This window comes from Cimex lectularius, unplaced genomic scaffold (assembly GCF_000648675.2).
Source record: "Cimex lectularius strain Harlan isolate CLEC.00 unplaced genomic scaffold, Clec_2.1 scaffold62, whole genome shotgun sequence".
Lineage (NCBI taxonomy): Eukaryota > Metazoa > Arthropoda > Insecta > Hemiptera > Cimicidae > Cimex > Cimex lectularius.
Window position 1 is genome coordinate 718,872 of NW_019392785.1, and position 17,001 is coordinate 735,872.

Consider the following 17,001-nt stretch of genomic DNA (forward strand, 5'->3'; position numbering starts at 1 on the left):
ATTTTATGTGTGCTTCAATATTTATACGAGGTCCTTATTATAGCGAGATTTTATGTGGCCTATGATTTGTTTTGGTTTAAAATTATTTGCTTTGATTCTTTTTTTTAACCGGCTGTGTTTTGATGGCGTGAATCTCTATGTTGTTTGAATTATCGCTATCGACAATAAATCGTTGAATCCGTGTTTTATGTTTTTTATATGAGAAAGTACTCCGAGCTTTTGTTTTGCGAGAGTAGTGGGCGAACCGGCCTGGCCCACGTGCCGGGGCTGCCCTCCATTTTCCCGTAGTTAAAGTTCGATTCTTATGACATCCCCCGGCCGTTCCGTAACGCCACGGCTGTAATCGGGTATCGATTCGAAACTGTTTTTATTTCCGCTGGAAGCTAATAGTGTCCGTAACGGATGAATATATCGATTTTTCGACGTCGGCCGTTGGCCTAAACAGAAAGATCATTGGCACTTCTACACTACTGTAACTACTTTTTACTATATTAAATTTACTTCTATACTCGGTGGAAATTGTCATAAAATTGATCCATCAACCAAGCAATATACTGCAGAACTGCTCTTTAAACTCCTCCATCCAGATTATCTTGCTTAATCTCTGTCCGTCCACCCAACCATCAGTTGTATTTTTGTATTTGAAACTGTACGGTGTAGCAGTCATCGCTACCTCTTTACAACTTAAAGAATGCTGCGCCGGTATATTCCTGGACATAGCGACATAACTTTTGATAAGGTTTTTTTTACACCAACATTATTTTTTTTATAAGTATATAATCAGATGACATATACATCGAGATTAGAATTATAACGACATGTTTAAACTAAAAATTAAATTGTAAATCAACAATTTTCTTATTTCAACAATAGAATGAAAGTTGGTGCTATAGGTACTCAAGAGCAGGGCTTCCCAAACATTTTAACCAGCTGACCCCTTTCATAGAACAAAATTCAGGGCGGACCCCTCGCATTCAAGCATTTAAAATTAGATACTTATACGTAGTAAATGAAAGTTTTAGAAATTAGCATTAGCCAATCCATTTCTAGTTAGGTGGTGGAGAGGGATGTCGGTATGAAAACTAGATTGCCATTCTAAATTTTATTTAGAACATCCGAAGCACAAAAAGAACGGTCAGCACGGAATCAATAGGTATGTAAAATTTGAGACTAAGGGTTTAGCATCTGGACAGCTTCGGTGGCTGTATACATAGGAACTCCAGATTCGCATATGTAAGTTGTGACACGTTTGCCTTTTCCACGAGAGGTCAAATTTTTTGTTTTTCCGGACGGAGCCAGATAGATAGATAATATAGATTGGTTGGTATTGACGAAATTGAAAACGGCTTGACCACTCATTAATGGTCGTGCAGGATTGTTGGGAACTAATACTGAAAGGACATCTCGCAACTATAAAACTCGTTCACATATTTCATCAAATTCGCAAGTTCCAGTTTGTTTTCTTTAAAAAAAATCATTTAGCGCAGAACATTCCATCTCTTCCTTCTCAAAAGATTCAACCCAAATCTGAATTTTTCTTTTGAATCCATGAAATTTGTCATTAGCGTCGAAAATCGTGATGTTTTTACCATGCCACGAAAGATTCATTTTATTTATTTTTATGAATATATTTTATAAATACGACAGCACACCTTGCCATTTCTGATCATTGAAAAGGTAGGCCAATTTGAAATAGTGTTCCATTAACGGAGATAAGATTTAATAGCGTCATATCTGTAATCGTGAAGTGCTTTGCACAAGGCAGCCACCTGGGTTCTGTATGGTCAAGCTGGGAATGATGATATCGACACCATTGAGAAAAGTCATGACTTCAATAGCCGCGACTTGATATAATTAACAATTTGAACAGACTCATCCAAAACTAGAAAGAGGCTGGCAATGGTTTCATAGCTAAACATGTCTGCCGCTGGAAAATAAAAACCATTCATTCTCCGTTTATTTTTATAATTTTTATTATATTTCGTGGACCGATTGATCAAATTACTTCTTTCAATTAATTAATCTTTTTATGTAAGTTTTTGGTTGAAATGAAAAAGTTCGTGCCACGAGCGGGATTCGAACCCAAGACCTGCGGCTAAATACGCCGCTCCTGTACCACTTGAGCTATCGTGACAAATTGGTAGAGCAGCGGTGTATTTAGCCGAAGGTCGTGGGTTCGAATCCCGCTCGTGACACTAACTTTATCATTTCAATCAATACCATACATAAAAAGTTTAATTTGTAATTAATTTTTATTTTTTGTCGAAGTTCGTCGCGGACCCCAGTTTGGGAAGTCTCGCCCTGATGAATTCCTACTTTAGGGCTACTTGCCTCTACTTTGTTTGAATGAAATGAATGAAAGAATGAACGTAAAACAAGTTTTGGGGATTCGATAGAGCTAGTTAAATTAAATATTGAGTTGTGCCTAATTGCCTTAATTTGTTTTGATTTTTTTCTTAAAATAAAGCACATTTTTAAGCCTTTTGGACGTTTATGAGACCATTTCAACCCCACCTATTGAATTTTCCCTCCTTTTTGCCATTTTTCAAATGTCATGTAATCTATTTGATTCTCGGCGAACCAATCATTATTAATTAATTTAAGATTAAATTTTATCTCAACTTAAAACCTTAATTAATTGAATGTTATTAATTGGTCAAGCGGACCAGAAAATATAGTGAATTTAATGAATTAAAATGAAGTATACTTCACTAAAGCTCTCCGTGGCCATTTCACTTGCCGCCGAGAATCCAATCCGGTTACACGACAATTGAAAAATGGCAGAAAGGAGGAAAAATTCAAAAGGTGCGGTTGAGATAGGGAGTTGGTGTCCGAGTGGATCGAGGTCACGATAGCTCAAGTGTTAGAGTAGCGGCGTATGAAGCCGAAGGTCGTGGGTTCGAATCCCGCTCGAGACACTGACTTTTTTTATCTCAACTAAAAACCTTAATTAATTAGAATTTAAAGTTTTACATTTATCTATTTTATTTCCCCCTAAATTTCCTTCTATAAAAAACTTGGTAAAATATTGTTTGTTTTTTTTAATTCGAAGCGAGTGTTTTATTCTCCCCTTGAATTCTAACAATTCTTTGTTTGTGTTTTGCCTATCTGATCTTTCACATTGGCATATGCACCTCGTCAGACCTTTAGTAGTAGACCACTTTCACATTTGTTCCGCAAAATGTAAATTTGCCAAAGCCCAAACTGTATATTTTTCCGGACCTTATCAAATAAGGGTATGTCATTTTTATTAGGTTTACCAAGTTCTAATGCGAGAATCCTACCTTCCACTTACTGATTTAACTTGCAATTCGATGTCCTTCTTTCAACTTAATCTGTCATTCAGATTACCAGTCATGCGTAGTATCAGCTCCAGAGAGAGAGGAGAGAGCACATGCATCTTAAGCACATATGTAGTACACATGATTTTTTTGTTTAAAGGTATTATTTTCTTCTCTCTCTCTCTCTCTCTCTCTCTCTCTCTCTTTCTCTCTCACTCTCTCACTCATTAAATATCAGGAGCTGATAACACTAAAGGCAATCTTATTGTTTTGAGGTTCACAAGAAGTACCTTTATAGAGCAGTAATTCACGATCTATCTAGAATAATCGTATTGCCCAGTTTGGGCCAATTCATCTTTGGAAATTACTGTTTTTTGGACTTCAGATCGCAAAAACAATCGCTCGCCAAGAAAATATAAACCTTGAGATTTCCATAGCGAAAATTTTTCTCATAGCTTTGATTTCACGGCATTATCGTATGCCCGAGGGCTCCTGGCCTTCGGGTCAACGATCCGCAGGGCGGCGAATCTCTCGCAAAGTATTGCGGATGCCGATGAGATTGCGAAACTTAAAAGTAGCCCATTGCCGGCATTAAATTGGGAGGTGGTCCGAATAATTCAAAAACCGCTTTTAGACGGATAACGTCATAAACGTTTATAGACTTTTAGACCCGGTATGGAGAGACGATGTCCGGGTTACAAAGTCACGCTGGGGTGATGTCCGGGTTGTAAAATCACGATGCTGTGAAGACTTGGATAGCAATGACAGTTTCGTTTATCTATTTTGCTTTATCCTTGAACCTGGTCGAATGGATAGGGAATCGGACTCATACGCGCCACGCCCGAGGTTCTGGGTTCAAATCCTACCATAGACTTGGAATTTTAATAGAGAATATCAAAAACTTATTATAATCCATCTATGTTTAGTGGTCTAATTGACCAAATTACTCATTTCAATTAATTATTCTTTTTATGTAAGGTCTTGGTTGAAATGAAAAAGTTCGTGCCACGAGCGGGATTCGAACCCACGACCTGCAGCTAAATACGCCTCTGCTCTACCACTTGAGCTATCGTGATAAAGTGGTAGAGCAGCGGCGTATTTAGCCGAAGGTCGTTGGTTCAAATCCCGCTCGTGACGCTAACTTTTTCATTTCAACCAAGAAATATCATAAAAATAATGATTAATTTAAATAACTTATTGTAATGTGACACCCAAAGAGTTGTCGCACTGTCAAGACCTGCTGTATGACATGAATTACTTTATTTTACCTTTATTTACGACCTTCGGCTGGGTTCGCATCCCGCTCTTGACGCTTACTTTTTCATCTCAACCAAGAAATGTCATAAAAATAATGATTAATTTAAATAACTTATTATAATGTGACACCCAAAGGGTTGTCGCACTGTCAAAACCTGCTGTATGACATGAATTACTTTATTTTACCTATGTTTTTTTAATTTATATATATGTATTTATTTGTTCTAGGCCATAAGAAGGGAAATCTGGTCACACGGACGGATCGTTCGATCGGTTCTGCGGCTGTGCGAGCGGTTATCTGTCGGCGAGTGCGAGGAGTCGATCAGCTCTTGGGTCCGAGGACGGAGGGTCGAAGCCTCCGAGGCGGCCAAGTTCGCCGAAGGGATCGAACGCCGTTGGCAGTTCCTGTACCTCAACTGTCTGGAACTACAGTTCGCCATCGAACACAAGGCGACCCAACTCAAGCAGGTTAGTCGGTTCATTTATCCTTAGTAAATCGACCCTAAACGAAACGGACGCCCGCATCTGTGAGTCGGTTGTTTCCAACTGGCAGTACGGGGGTTCTTAATTGGTTTAATCTCTTTCGTTATGGGGGTAGTTTTTATCAATAAGGGCTTAAAAGATTACGCGCAATTAAAAATCCGTGAGAAGTAAAAGTCAGGGGGACCAATTTCCGGTCAACAGAACTAGCATTTTATACTTTTAAATCGTTCTATAGTGAGCACTATGATGGCATGTTTGACCATTAAACGAGGATTAAATAACCGGATTTAGAATCTGGCGATATTTTCCCTGTCTCAACAAGGAATGATATTTAAAGATCTGTTCAATAAATTGAATTTACCTCCTTGTAAGGATTAACATGACCCTCTTCCCTACTTCAGCAAATAATTACTCTTCCCCGACGGATTTATAGTTATAAAGTTTATAAAGGTTACAATAAATTTTGTTTAATATTTATAAATGTTTTTACAAATTTTGCAAAGTTATGATGAACCGTGTTTTATGCTGATATACATGCTCTGCCTGAACTCTCTTGGATTTGCAGAAAACATAATTCCTCCGTGCTAATTAGTAGTGGACTCATCCTTTCTCATTTACCGAACATAATAAACAACAATGCTCAATCACTGATCATACCGAACACAAAACCAAGAGTTACTTTCAACTTTTTAAACTAAAAAAAAACAACGACGATATTCAAAATATTAAACATTTGTTTAAACTCATTAAGGAAGTACATATCAACATGCCATCAACGGTTATGCGTAAGAAAATCTTAAAAGAGGTTCCACTGACAAAATTCCCCATAAGATAGGGTAAAAAGCATTAGCGTGTAAAAAAATCACATCGACAACATTCATTGTATACATCGAAAATCTCCAAAACCTGGGGAAACAAAACAGGAAACAGAAGATTGGTTAAAAGGACACAAGGGAATTTTGGGTAACGAAAATACAGACACATTAATTGGAGAGGGTTCAGCAATATCATATCTGAAATAATAGCTGTGATAACAAAAACAAACTTAAAATCCACCACCAGAGAACTGATCAAAAAATGACAAAAGAAGAAATGAACAAACCTCGAAGTGCTAGGCAGAGTAAGCTTAGTGTAAAACAAACGTACAACCCTACAGTTACAGAAGGTCGAACGCAGTATAGTGATAGTGATCATCTAGCGGTCAATGTCATATGAAATGATACATGAGAAATAATGTACAACATGTAATCAATGATGACCAGTGTTAGTTTATGCAATGAAAAGGAAGCAACAGCCCACATCATGTCAAATGCGAAGTAATCGCTCATTGGAGAAGTAACCTGGGATACAAAGAAAACCCAGGGAAAGAAATTGTAGCAACAGCATTCGATGACCTCCTCAGTAGAAGGATCGAGTCGATTGCACTAAACTAAGGACTAAGAAAGTACAATAAGGCCGGAGGTTGCAGTGGCTTGGGGAACAAAAACCCTCACTTCTTAGACTCCATCATCACCAAACATTTATTTTAAAATACAATTGATTTAATAACAAACAGTTAGTTGGTTTATGCTAGATTTTTAATATTTTAAATTCATATATTTTTGGAAATTAATACTAATAATACCGGGGCGACGGTGGCCGCAACGGTTTAGGCGTTGACACGACGTTCATGACTTAAGGTAAGAGGTCCCGGGTTCGAATCCAGCGGCTTATTCAGACCCGACATACAATTTTTTTTTTTCAAAAACACCGGCATTTCGCCCTCCCTCAATATACCGAAAATTAATGTTTTTTATTGTTGAGTTCTCTTTACTTATTGCCTAAGAACTATTTATTTTAGACAATATTTAGAATTTTTTTAGATATTTGTTTGACAAACTTCACGGAATACACAATTAAATTTGAAAAGTGGTAAAGTACGTGAAGGAAATAAAGTGGCTTTTAATATAATTAAATATCCGTTTCTTTTCAACTAGTTTTCCCTTTGGAGTGTAGTTTTATAAAAATTAATGCTATTAGAATAGATTTGTTCGATACTCTCATTTAACCTTTTTTATTTGATTATTCAGAAATCGTAAGATGCGGTCTGGTGTGATGTAGGTTTCAGAAAATCATTTTCTTTTGGTTGGCATTTTATCGTGCCAACGTTTCGATCTTTATTGAGATCATCTTCAGGGCCTGGATTTACAAACATTGTTTAAATTTACCAAAAACATTTAGGATGTGGAAAAAAGTGAATTTATACAATGTAATTTTTTTTTTATATTCAATCAAAGTATTTCTACTTACTCACTTTGATTGAATATAAAAAATATTTTTTTGCATTGTATAAATTAACTTTTTTCCACATCCTACATGTTTTTGTTTAAATATAAAAAATATTTTTTTAATATTCAATGAAAGTATTTCTACTCACTCACTTTGATTGAATATAAAAAATATTTTTTTGCATTGTATAAATTCACTTTTTTCCACATCGTACATGGTTTTGGTAAATTTGAACAATGTTTGTAAATCCCAGGCCCTGAAAATGATCTCAATAAAGATTGAAACGTTGGCACGATAAAGAAAATGTTTTTCTGAAACCTACATCACACCCGACCGCATTTCACGATTTCTGAATAACCATCAAATAAGGTCACTAATCACCACACACAAACTTTTTTATGTATTAAATGTTATTGACCTTACACATTGTATAAAAATGTTTTGTAAGGTTTTGTTGGGATGAAAAATTAGCGTATCCAAGTCACGATAGCTCAAGAGAGCAGCGGCGTTTTGAACCGAAGGTCGTGGGTTCGTATCCCGCTCTCGTCACAAATTTTTCATCTCGATCAAAAACCTTAGATAAAAAGAATAATTAATTGGAATCTACAATATATTTGTAATCGTTATAGCCGGATGTTTTGGCTAATAAACGTTAACGATTTTACTCCTTCGTGAAAAGCTTGTAATTAAAAAGAAGGCGTAATTAAAGTTTGATCAAAGGAGGTCATCGCTGGCCCACCGAATTTCACTTTGGCCTAGAAAAATGAAAAAACTGATGAAACACGGGGATAAGGGAAAATAAGCGAAAATTATTAGATGGCAAACTCACAAACCATAATAAAATTTATTAAATGAATATAAAAATGTTTCCTTACCACAAAAATACCGAAGTTTTACATTATCACTGGTTAGGATTGACAGAATATGCACAGAAAATCATTAAAACAGAATGTATTCAGTTCAAAATCAATCAATCATATCAAAATAGCTGACGAAAAGGTCTGAGGTACAACAACAATCAAAAAATTTTCTCAAATCCAGAATAAAACAACAGAAGTACAATGTAAACAAAGAAAAAAGTACAGGCCCTAGACGTTTTCAAATATCAACAACAACAACGTTTTAACGGACAATAATCAACATAAAACTTGGGTTGAGATGGGAGGTTGGTGTCCGAGTGAATCGAGGTCACGATAGCTCAAGTGGTAGAGCAGTGGCGTATCAAGCCGAAGATCGTGGGTTCGAATCCCGCTTGCGAAGCTGACTTTTTTATTTCAACCCATACCTTACATAAAGATTAATTAATTGAAAGATGTTATTTGGTCAATCGGACCACTAAATCTAATAATCTACCTATATAAATGATCTGTACGGTATATTGTGCATTAATATAATAATAAAAGAGGGAGGTGATCGAAGAGTTAAGATGGACGACTAGTATTTGCCAAACTAGCGGTTCTGGGTTCGAATCCCAGACACTTTCACATGAAAAGTTCGTGCCATTGACTTTTTTATCTCAACTAAAAACCTTAATTGATTGTGATATATTGATTGGTCAAGCGGACCACGAAATTAATGAGTAAAACTTTACAAATTGAAAATATTTTTATACAATGTAAGGTCAATAACACTTATTTGTTATCCTTAAAACTTTATTTCCTTCAAGAACTTTACCACTTTTGAAATTTTACTGTGTATTCTTTGAAGATTGTCATAGTGTCAAAAATACCTTAAAAAATTCTAAAAATTGTCTAAAATAAATAGTTCTTTGGCAATAAGTAAAGAGAACTCAACAATAAAAAACACATTGGTTTTCGATATATTGAGGAGGAGAATTCAAGTACAAGGTGGTTACAAAAAAAGTGAGTTGGTTTCTATCCATCTACATTAATGAATAACTAATTGGAATAATTAACAATTATGACCACTAAGCAAATATGGATTAATTTACTTGTAAATTTTAAACAATTGTTATTTTTGTGTACTTTTGCTATAATTTATGGAAAATTATTGTTAAAATCGAATTTAAAATTATTAGAAAATTATTTTGTCCTCCTTTCATAGACGTAGTTTATGACCGGATTTTCCCCCTGTAAATATGTCACTGTCATTTTGCCATATTTAGGCTGAGATTTTCTATTTTAGGAAACGTTCTCTCAAAGAGTATAAACGATTTTATACCTCGACTGTATATTCAAAGCGCGTCGTACCGTTAACTTTACCACTTAGGTGAAAAGAGCTGTATAAACATTGAAAATTATACCGATTAGGAACATTAGGTATTTGTCTATTACAGCTATTCCGTGTTTTTTTGTCTTTCTCCTTTTCCATCTATAAGCTTGTGACTTTGGAAAGTATTGGATGTTTGAATTAACGAACTAGGTGACTATAGACGTTTAACATCATTTTGGCCAGCTTATCACCTCTTAGTCTATTTAGTTTTGTAAAGTTTAAAAGGAAATCTTAGAATGGGTAGTAGGTCCATAGTTGTTTGACAATCCCATAATGTGCAGAAAGTATGGCCACTACTGTAATATGTCTCTTGTAAAGGCGATTTTTTGGGATGACTTTTTATTTCAGGCGGATCTACCGGTTCCTTTCCCTTGCATCGTTTTTCCTCGGTTATGTCTTATGTACTTGTGCTTTCAGTCAGAGGTCAGATGTATGCGTTTTTTCAAGTGTTCCGACGGGTTTTTGCTTTCTAATGATGCGGCCTTGCTTCGTCGAAGGATCACGACTTAGACGATCGCTACGCCCTTGAACCACCCGCGGAAATATTGCGGTGAGATACTCCTCCGGGGGCAGATCATGCAAGGTGTTTTCGAGCGATCTCTTCGCCTTGGGAAATAGGTGTGATATTCCTCTTTGTGATTTTTACTATAACCTACTAACGCGTGCCTAGAAAACTCAATGAAAAATGCTAAGACTTTAACAGGAACTTTTCTTATTATTACGAAATTACAAAAATTAAAACAGCCTGTTATACTATTCCTGTATTTGTACGCTATGTTATATGATAGGGGTATTTACGATCTTTGTGTTAATCCTGCTAAGTCTGTTAGGTCCTGTTAGATCGAGATGATGACGTAGACTTGTAAGAATCAGCTAATTAACATTGCTCGATCTAACAGCCAATGTTAGATGTTAGGTCGAAAATGTAGTCACATTCCTGTCCGTTAGGGCGTCGATAACCAACATGGCAGCCATGAATTTAACAGCTGTTTTTTTGTTTACACTTATTTTTATTGTTAAATACGCATTCATTAAATCAGATCAATACATTTCTTTTGTTAATTTCCGATCTGGTTCTTATACTCTCTATTCGTAATAGATACATCACCTAACCTATAAAGTTGTAGGCTGATAGACCTTAGGATACAAGTTAGGTTATGCCGGCACGAATTGTAGACTGTCATTTGGATGTACTTTTCGAGTGCATTAATTGCATTTTGAATGAAACAGTTGATTAATTTTCCTTTTTTTATAAACTTCTGACATCTTACAATTTAACACAAAAGAAAACCAAAACAAACAACAACAAGCCGTCAAGGACTTGTAGCTTTATGTTTGGTTCTACCAATCTCCTGATATATAACCTAGTACCTTTCCTGTTCTTAACCCGTCGTCCGTACACTTAGCCGTACTTTGATTTTGGAACGCATTTGGCATTGCAATGACATCAATTTTTTTTTTTAAATTTAATTTGTAACAAAGCATTTGTTCATTGCCTGGTCCTGTGTAGTCGATCTGTATCCCTGTTATTGTCGTCTTGTGATGTTTGGTATTCAGTATGCGTGCTTATACTCACCTTCATAGATTTTTTTGTTTTAAGAAGATAAATTTCATTTATTCCGATCTAAGTTGGGAATGGCAATTGTGGGGGGTAGCCACCTAGGGCGTCCTCAACTGCATTCTACCATCTATTTTACATATTTTTTCAGAATCATATCTTACATCTGTGCCATGACCTTCTCCAGTTACTTCATTCTACCTAGTGCCCCACAGTAGTCGATTTGTGTTCCTGTTACTGTCGACTTGGGATGTTTGGTCTTCAGTATGCGGGCTTCTGCTCACGGTTATAGATTTTTTTTGTTTTAAGAAGATAAATTCCATTTATTCTGTTATCATCTAAGCCATTATCATTTTCGATTTCTACTGTAGAGACATTTCTCGTAGAAAAAATTTTATTTATGACGTAATTCCTATACGTTGAAGAACTGAAGAATAGATCATTATATCTTTTGCCTATAATTGTTACGAATTTGAAAAACTTCCGTTGCTCCACATGTTTAACGAAATACTTCTCATATCTCTCAATCACATGTTCGTACACTCGACTATCCATCAAGCACATTGGTGGTATTCCTGGACATATGCAGGCATTTGACAGGGTATCGCAACCAGTGCTTTTTCAACTGCATTCTACCATCTATTTTATAAGTTTTTGTAGAATCATATCTTACATACCGTCGCTGCCCCGTCCTTCTTCTCCGTTGACTTAATTTTCAATGGTGTCCCACAGGGTAGCGTTGTCGCTCCCCTCCTTTACTCAATGTACAACGCTCATCTACCCACGATGACACATCAACACTCACCTTCATGTTCATGCCTTAGTTTTGGTTGTTGTATATTTAAAGCGCAATTGTAAATAAATAAATGAATTTAAAAAAAAAGTTTTCAAATAATAGAAAGCAGTTATAGTCCATAAATGTTAAATGTGTTGATATTTTTTTCATATTTCAAGTTATTCTGTACCAGATTAAACATAACTGAGGAAAATTTTGAACGAGATCATAAAAAATTCAATGTTGTTTTAACAACTTATGTATTGCTTATTTTACGGCTTAAATTTATAATTAAATCCATATAATATATTATGTGGGTACGTCAAAACGTGATTAGCCTAGAAAGTATTTTAATGAAATATTTTATGAAGGATGGGATGGTTTAGAAGCAATTTAAATTGAGATTTCATATCATTATTATCGCCAGTTACAAGAAATCTGCCATCATTTGATCATAATAAATAATTTGGTGTATATTGTGTCTATTATTGTGTATTGTGTCTATTGTCAGAAATGAATTATGATGAAATTGTAGTGGTATATATTGTAAGATATGAATTTGGCGTATGGTAAAAAAAAAACGAAAAAAACAAACAAACATGTGATTGCAGTTTCTTTCTTCTTTTATTGTTCTTTTATTGACCATACACCAGATCCATACCTTATAACATATCCAAAAGAAACAAAGAAAGAAAAAATGTAAAACCCCCTGCTAGACCTGAAGATTTCGGCTGTGTTATTATAAAACTCCACCGAAAAAAATTAAATTGACCGATATACTTTAAAGCTAAGTGTAACAAATTGGAAGTATAGTGAAACTTGTGAGATTTTAAAACAAATTCCAAGTAATCGACGTAAGCGTTGCCCGATCCTGACGTGGATTATCCCCGGGTCAGGGCTTTCACCTTCCAGGTCTAAATTTTCTCTTTTAAACGGCTTAATTGCCGTCGAGTATGGAAGAAGATCCTGTGTTTCATGGTGAAAGCGCAATTGGTGGACAGTGCGATCATGTGGGCTGTAAAAAAATGTCCCCTCGGAGGGTTATAAATCTTTGTTCCAATACCCTTAACTAGTCACATGTCCTTTGATTAAAAAAAATATTCAAGAGCCTAATGAACTCGATTAATTTTTTTTGGTAGGCCTTTCTTATCGTCATTTGAATTTTATGTTAACACGTCCGAGAAGAAAGATAGGCGTTCCTTAAAATATGCTTCTGCCTAATGTACTTGGGTTTCTTTTTTACCAACTTTCATTTACCAACCAAATCATACTTATCATAATAATAGGTGGTGTTACATACATTCTTAAAAAATATTGCTTAAGCTTTTAAGGTTAACCCTTTTTTGCCCCCTCCCCCCAGGGCAACACTCAAGTTTAGCATATGTGCAAAAAGCTTAGGTAATCCCACGAATATAAGATGAGTGCAGGGTTTATCTTTAAGTTTCAGCCCATGTATTGGCAACACTGATTTTTTTTTGGTACCATATTAAAATCTCATCTTCACTCCATCTTGTACCGATTGTGGCATTCGCCAAACATACAATTTTTCATATCCCGTTTATGATTTAACACTTTCTTGCCAAAAGTTGCTTTAAAACAATGCCAAATTTATCTATTTTCTTTAAGACTAGCCGGAAATCCTGTGAGTTCAGGGCGAACGCAGTGTTTTTTTGTCTATTTCTGTCCGTGTATTGGCAACACTGATTTTTTTGGCGCCAATTTATAATCTCCTTCATGGCCCTTCACTCCATCTTGTATCGATTGTTACATTCGCCAAACATACAATTTTTCATAACCAGTTTATGATTTAATTCGTGCCAAAAGTTGCTTCAGTGCAATGGAACTCAAGCAATTTTCTTTAAGGTTAGCAATCAAGTGAGTTAAGTGTGAGCGGTTTTTTTGTGTGTGTATGTTACTGCCTGTCAAGTTTGATTGTCAAAACTGATTTATTTAGCTCAAATTTTAACTCATACGACTTGCTTTTAACAACATTGCTAAAGACGCTTGCTTTAAGACACCATTAGGCCGTAAAGAGTTAATCACCCTTTTTTTTCTTGTTATGACATCTCGTGTTTGTTGTTTTTATGTAGCGTGAAGTCGATTGTTTTGCTGTGTTTGTTTTTCTTTGCTTTGTTCTCTGTTTGTAAATATTTGTCTGGAACTATTTAACGTCATGGGAATAGGCGTTATATTTGTTTTATTATTTTTAAAAAAAGACATATTTTCAAAACTTTAACCAGCGGGTACAGATGGACTCAGTAAAGTGACTAATGTGGATCAATTCACCAACGATACAGTTACGCTGTTCGACATATCTCACCCTAATCGCGTTCTCTCCATTATTAGGATAGCAGTTACAAACATCGAGGTCGATCTTCCAAAAGGAAGCTGTACCACTTTCAGGACTGGATTTAACAACCCCGGCACCCGGAAGAGTCCTAACGACCATTATTACGCTGGACTAGTAGGTTTTCGGCGCTTCCAAAATCACTTTCTTTTCCTGAGACGTTTCCTGGGATTTTCTCGACTCCTGGAAACCCAAGAGTCTCGAAAGTATTGTACAAGTGAGATGAGTGATGCAACCCTTGCGCAACGGATACGCCTGCGACATTGGCTCATTTTGGCCGATTTGGCAACGGGCAAAACAATTAGGCAAAACCGCGCTCGCGAAAGCGATTTTCGAACGGTCCTTTTGTTCCGTGAAACGGCAAATTATTTGCGAATCGGCTGACTGGGAACTGGTTTCTATAGACTTTTATGGCACACATATTATTTATATAATCCTCAAAATGTCCGGCTCTGGCAGAAAACGGCCCATTATTTATCTCAATCACTTAAAAACATACGAAGTTATTCTAAAACAAAAATGCTAAAAATCCATCTTAAATTTGAGGACGAAATTGTTTCTGTTCAAAACATGCAAAAGAACTTCCTTTTCTAATCTTTCCACTTTAACAAAGAATTTATTTCAAGGATGTTGAATTTGTTTTTTTCCCCTCTCGTATTATAAACCTATTGTTTCACTTGGTCTGCTTATCCTCGCTGATTTTTGTGAGTTCAGACGTGTTTCGGCAGTATTCTATCAGTACTATACGTATATTGTACAATAATATAGTCTTGGTTCCACTTTTCTCCAAAAATCCAAGGATTGAAACGCTTCAGTTATATGGAGCACATCAGCTTTTTTTACTTGCCCCATACACATAAGCAGTATTTAGCCTACGTATCAACTGGCATGGCCTATTCTTAAACGGGTGAAGATCATCTTCTACTATTCAGATCCTCTGAAGGGGTCACCCATTGATCGTACGTACGTACTTATGTCTTCCGGTCCGACTCACTAACACTGACATTTCTTTTTGAATTGTCAGTTGTCCTCTTGAGGTCTGCGGGGTCATTTATAATTTGAAAGTTACCTGCCATACTGATTGGCCTATCCTCGCTGATTTTTGCTGGTGTGAATGTCGTGAATGATCTGCGAGCTGTACGTATCGATGTTGATGGGTTAATCCTAATTCTTTTTGATCTTCGGCCCTTTTATTTTTTCATTTGTATAATGTTTTAAATGGTGTAAATTATGATTGTGAGTTATGTCTGGTGTTTAGTGACCGTTATCCAGTGATTATTTGTAGACCGTGAGGTGCGGTCTGGTGTGAAGTAGGTTTCAGAAAAACATTTTCTTTATCGTGCCAACGTTTCCCTGGCATGATAAAGAATCATGTGAAGATGATCTCAATAAAGATCGAAACGTTGGCATGATAAAGAAAATGTTTTTCTAAAACCTACATCGCACCAGAACGCACCTCACGATCTAAAAAATAATTTTGTGGGTTATTGTTAATTTGTGTATTAATGATTTTTTTAGTATTGAATGTGTTATGTTTATATATCCGCATTCACATGTATGCGTTTTTTTCCAGTTAGTCCGTCTTTTTGTTTTGTCTTTGTAATATTCTTATCGTGTTTATTTATTTTTACGTTTCTTTCCCGATGAATGTGTTTGTGGTCCATTTATGTAGTTTTTTTCGCGCGTGTTTTGTTTATTATTTTGTTGATTGTGGTTTGGTTGTGAGACATGTTTTATATTATTTTGTGTTATAGCCATAGCTATTTGTATTCTTTTCAAGACATTTTAGTACTTCTCTTTGTTCAATTGGATTCATTTTAGATTGTCTGCCGTGTATTTGATTGCTATTTTGTGTCTGGATGGTTTGAGTCAGCTTGTATGATGTTGTCTCTTTCAACTCTTTCATTCAAAATGTTATATATGCACTCGAAAAGTACTAACAAATGACAAGCTTCAATTCGTGCCGGCATAACCTAACTTGAATCCTAACCTCTAACAGCCTACAACTTTATAGGATATGGAATGTATTATTATGAATGAGAGTATAACAACAGATCAGAAATTTACAAAAGAAATGCATTGGTGTGATTTAACTAATGAGTATTTAAGAATAAAAATACGTGTAAACAAAAAACAGCTGTTAAATTTATGCCTGCCATGTTGGTTACCTGCGCCCTAACGGATAGCAAAGTGACTACATTTTCGACCTAACATCTAACAGTGGCCCTGTATCTACATCACCTTTCTCGATCAAACAGAACCTAATAGAGTTAACAGGGTTAACTCAAAGATCGTGAATACCCCTAACATTTCGCTATTCGTTTTTCAGGACGAAAATAACTCGGATAAGCTTTGTCTGGAAACAATTTCTGCAGTAGCACTCTATAAATTGCCGACCAGTCGGTTCTCATTATCCGTATTTGTTTTAACATTATGCCCTATGGGAGTTTGAAAGCGCCATTTTCTTATTATATCTTTTTTGAATTAGGATTCCAATAAAGTCAACAACGGAAAATTTGTCTGTATGACTTAATGCGGAAATGTCGAACCATTTTTCAATAAAGTAAGTAAAATTTTCATAAATTTTTTTCCTACCTGCAGGTAGAAGATACTATTTTTTTTTTACTGCGGGAACGTGATGCTTTCTGTTTTTATTGCAGATCGTAACAAATGGAAATAGCGAATCGAACCTCTGTAGGCACGTGATCGGATGCCGTCTTTCTCTAGGCGTACTTAATAACTGGAAATGACGGGTATTAACCTAATTTCAAGTTAGCCCACTTCCAAAAACCTGAGCCGA

The 17,001-nt window shown here is 35.8% G+C and overlaps 1 protein-coding gene and 1 non-coding gene across 6 annotated transcripts in view; both read left to right on the plus strand.

Moving 5' to 3' along the window:
* The window catches only part of LOC106666348, a 461,223-nt gene that overhangs the window by 343,097 nt on the left and 101,125 nt on the right, over nt 1-17,001 (plus strand). For all 5 annotated transcript variants that reach the window (XM_014393475.2, XM_014393472.2, XM_014393473.2 and 2 more), the window contains one exon: nt 4,767-5,006. In XM_014393475.2, the coding sequence (XP_014248961.1) occupies nt 4,767-5,006 (240 nt within the window). The remainder of the gene's footprint in view (nt 1-4,766; nt 5,007-17,001) is intronic.
* Nucleotides 2,846-2,918, plus strand: Trnah-aug. Its single transcript has one exon. It is a non-coding gene; the product is annotated as a tRNA-His (tRNA).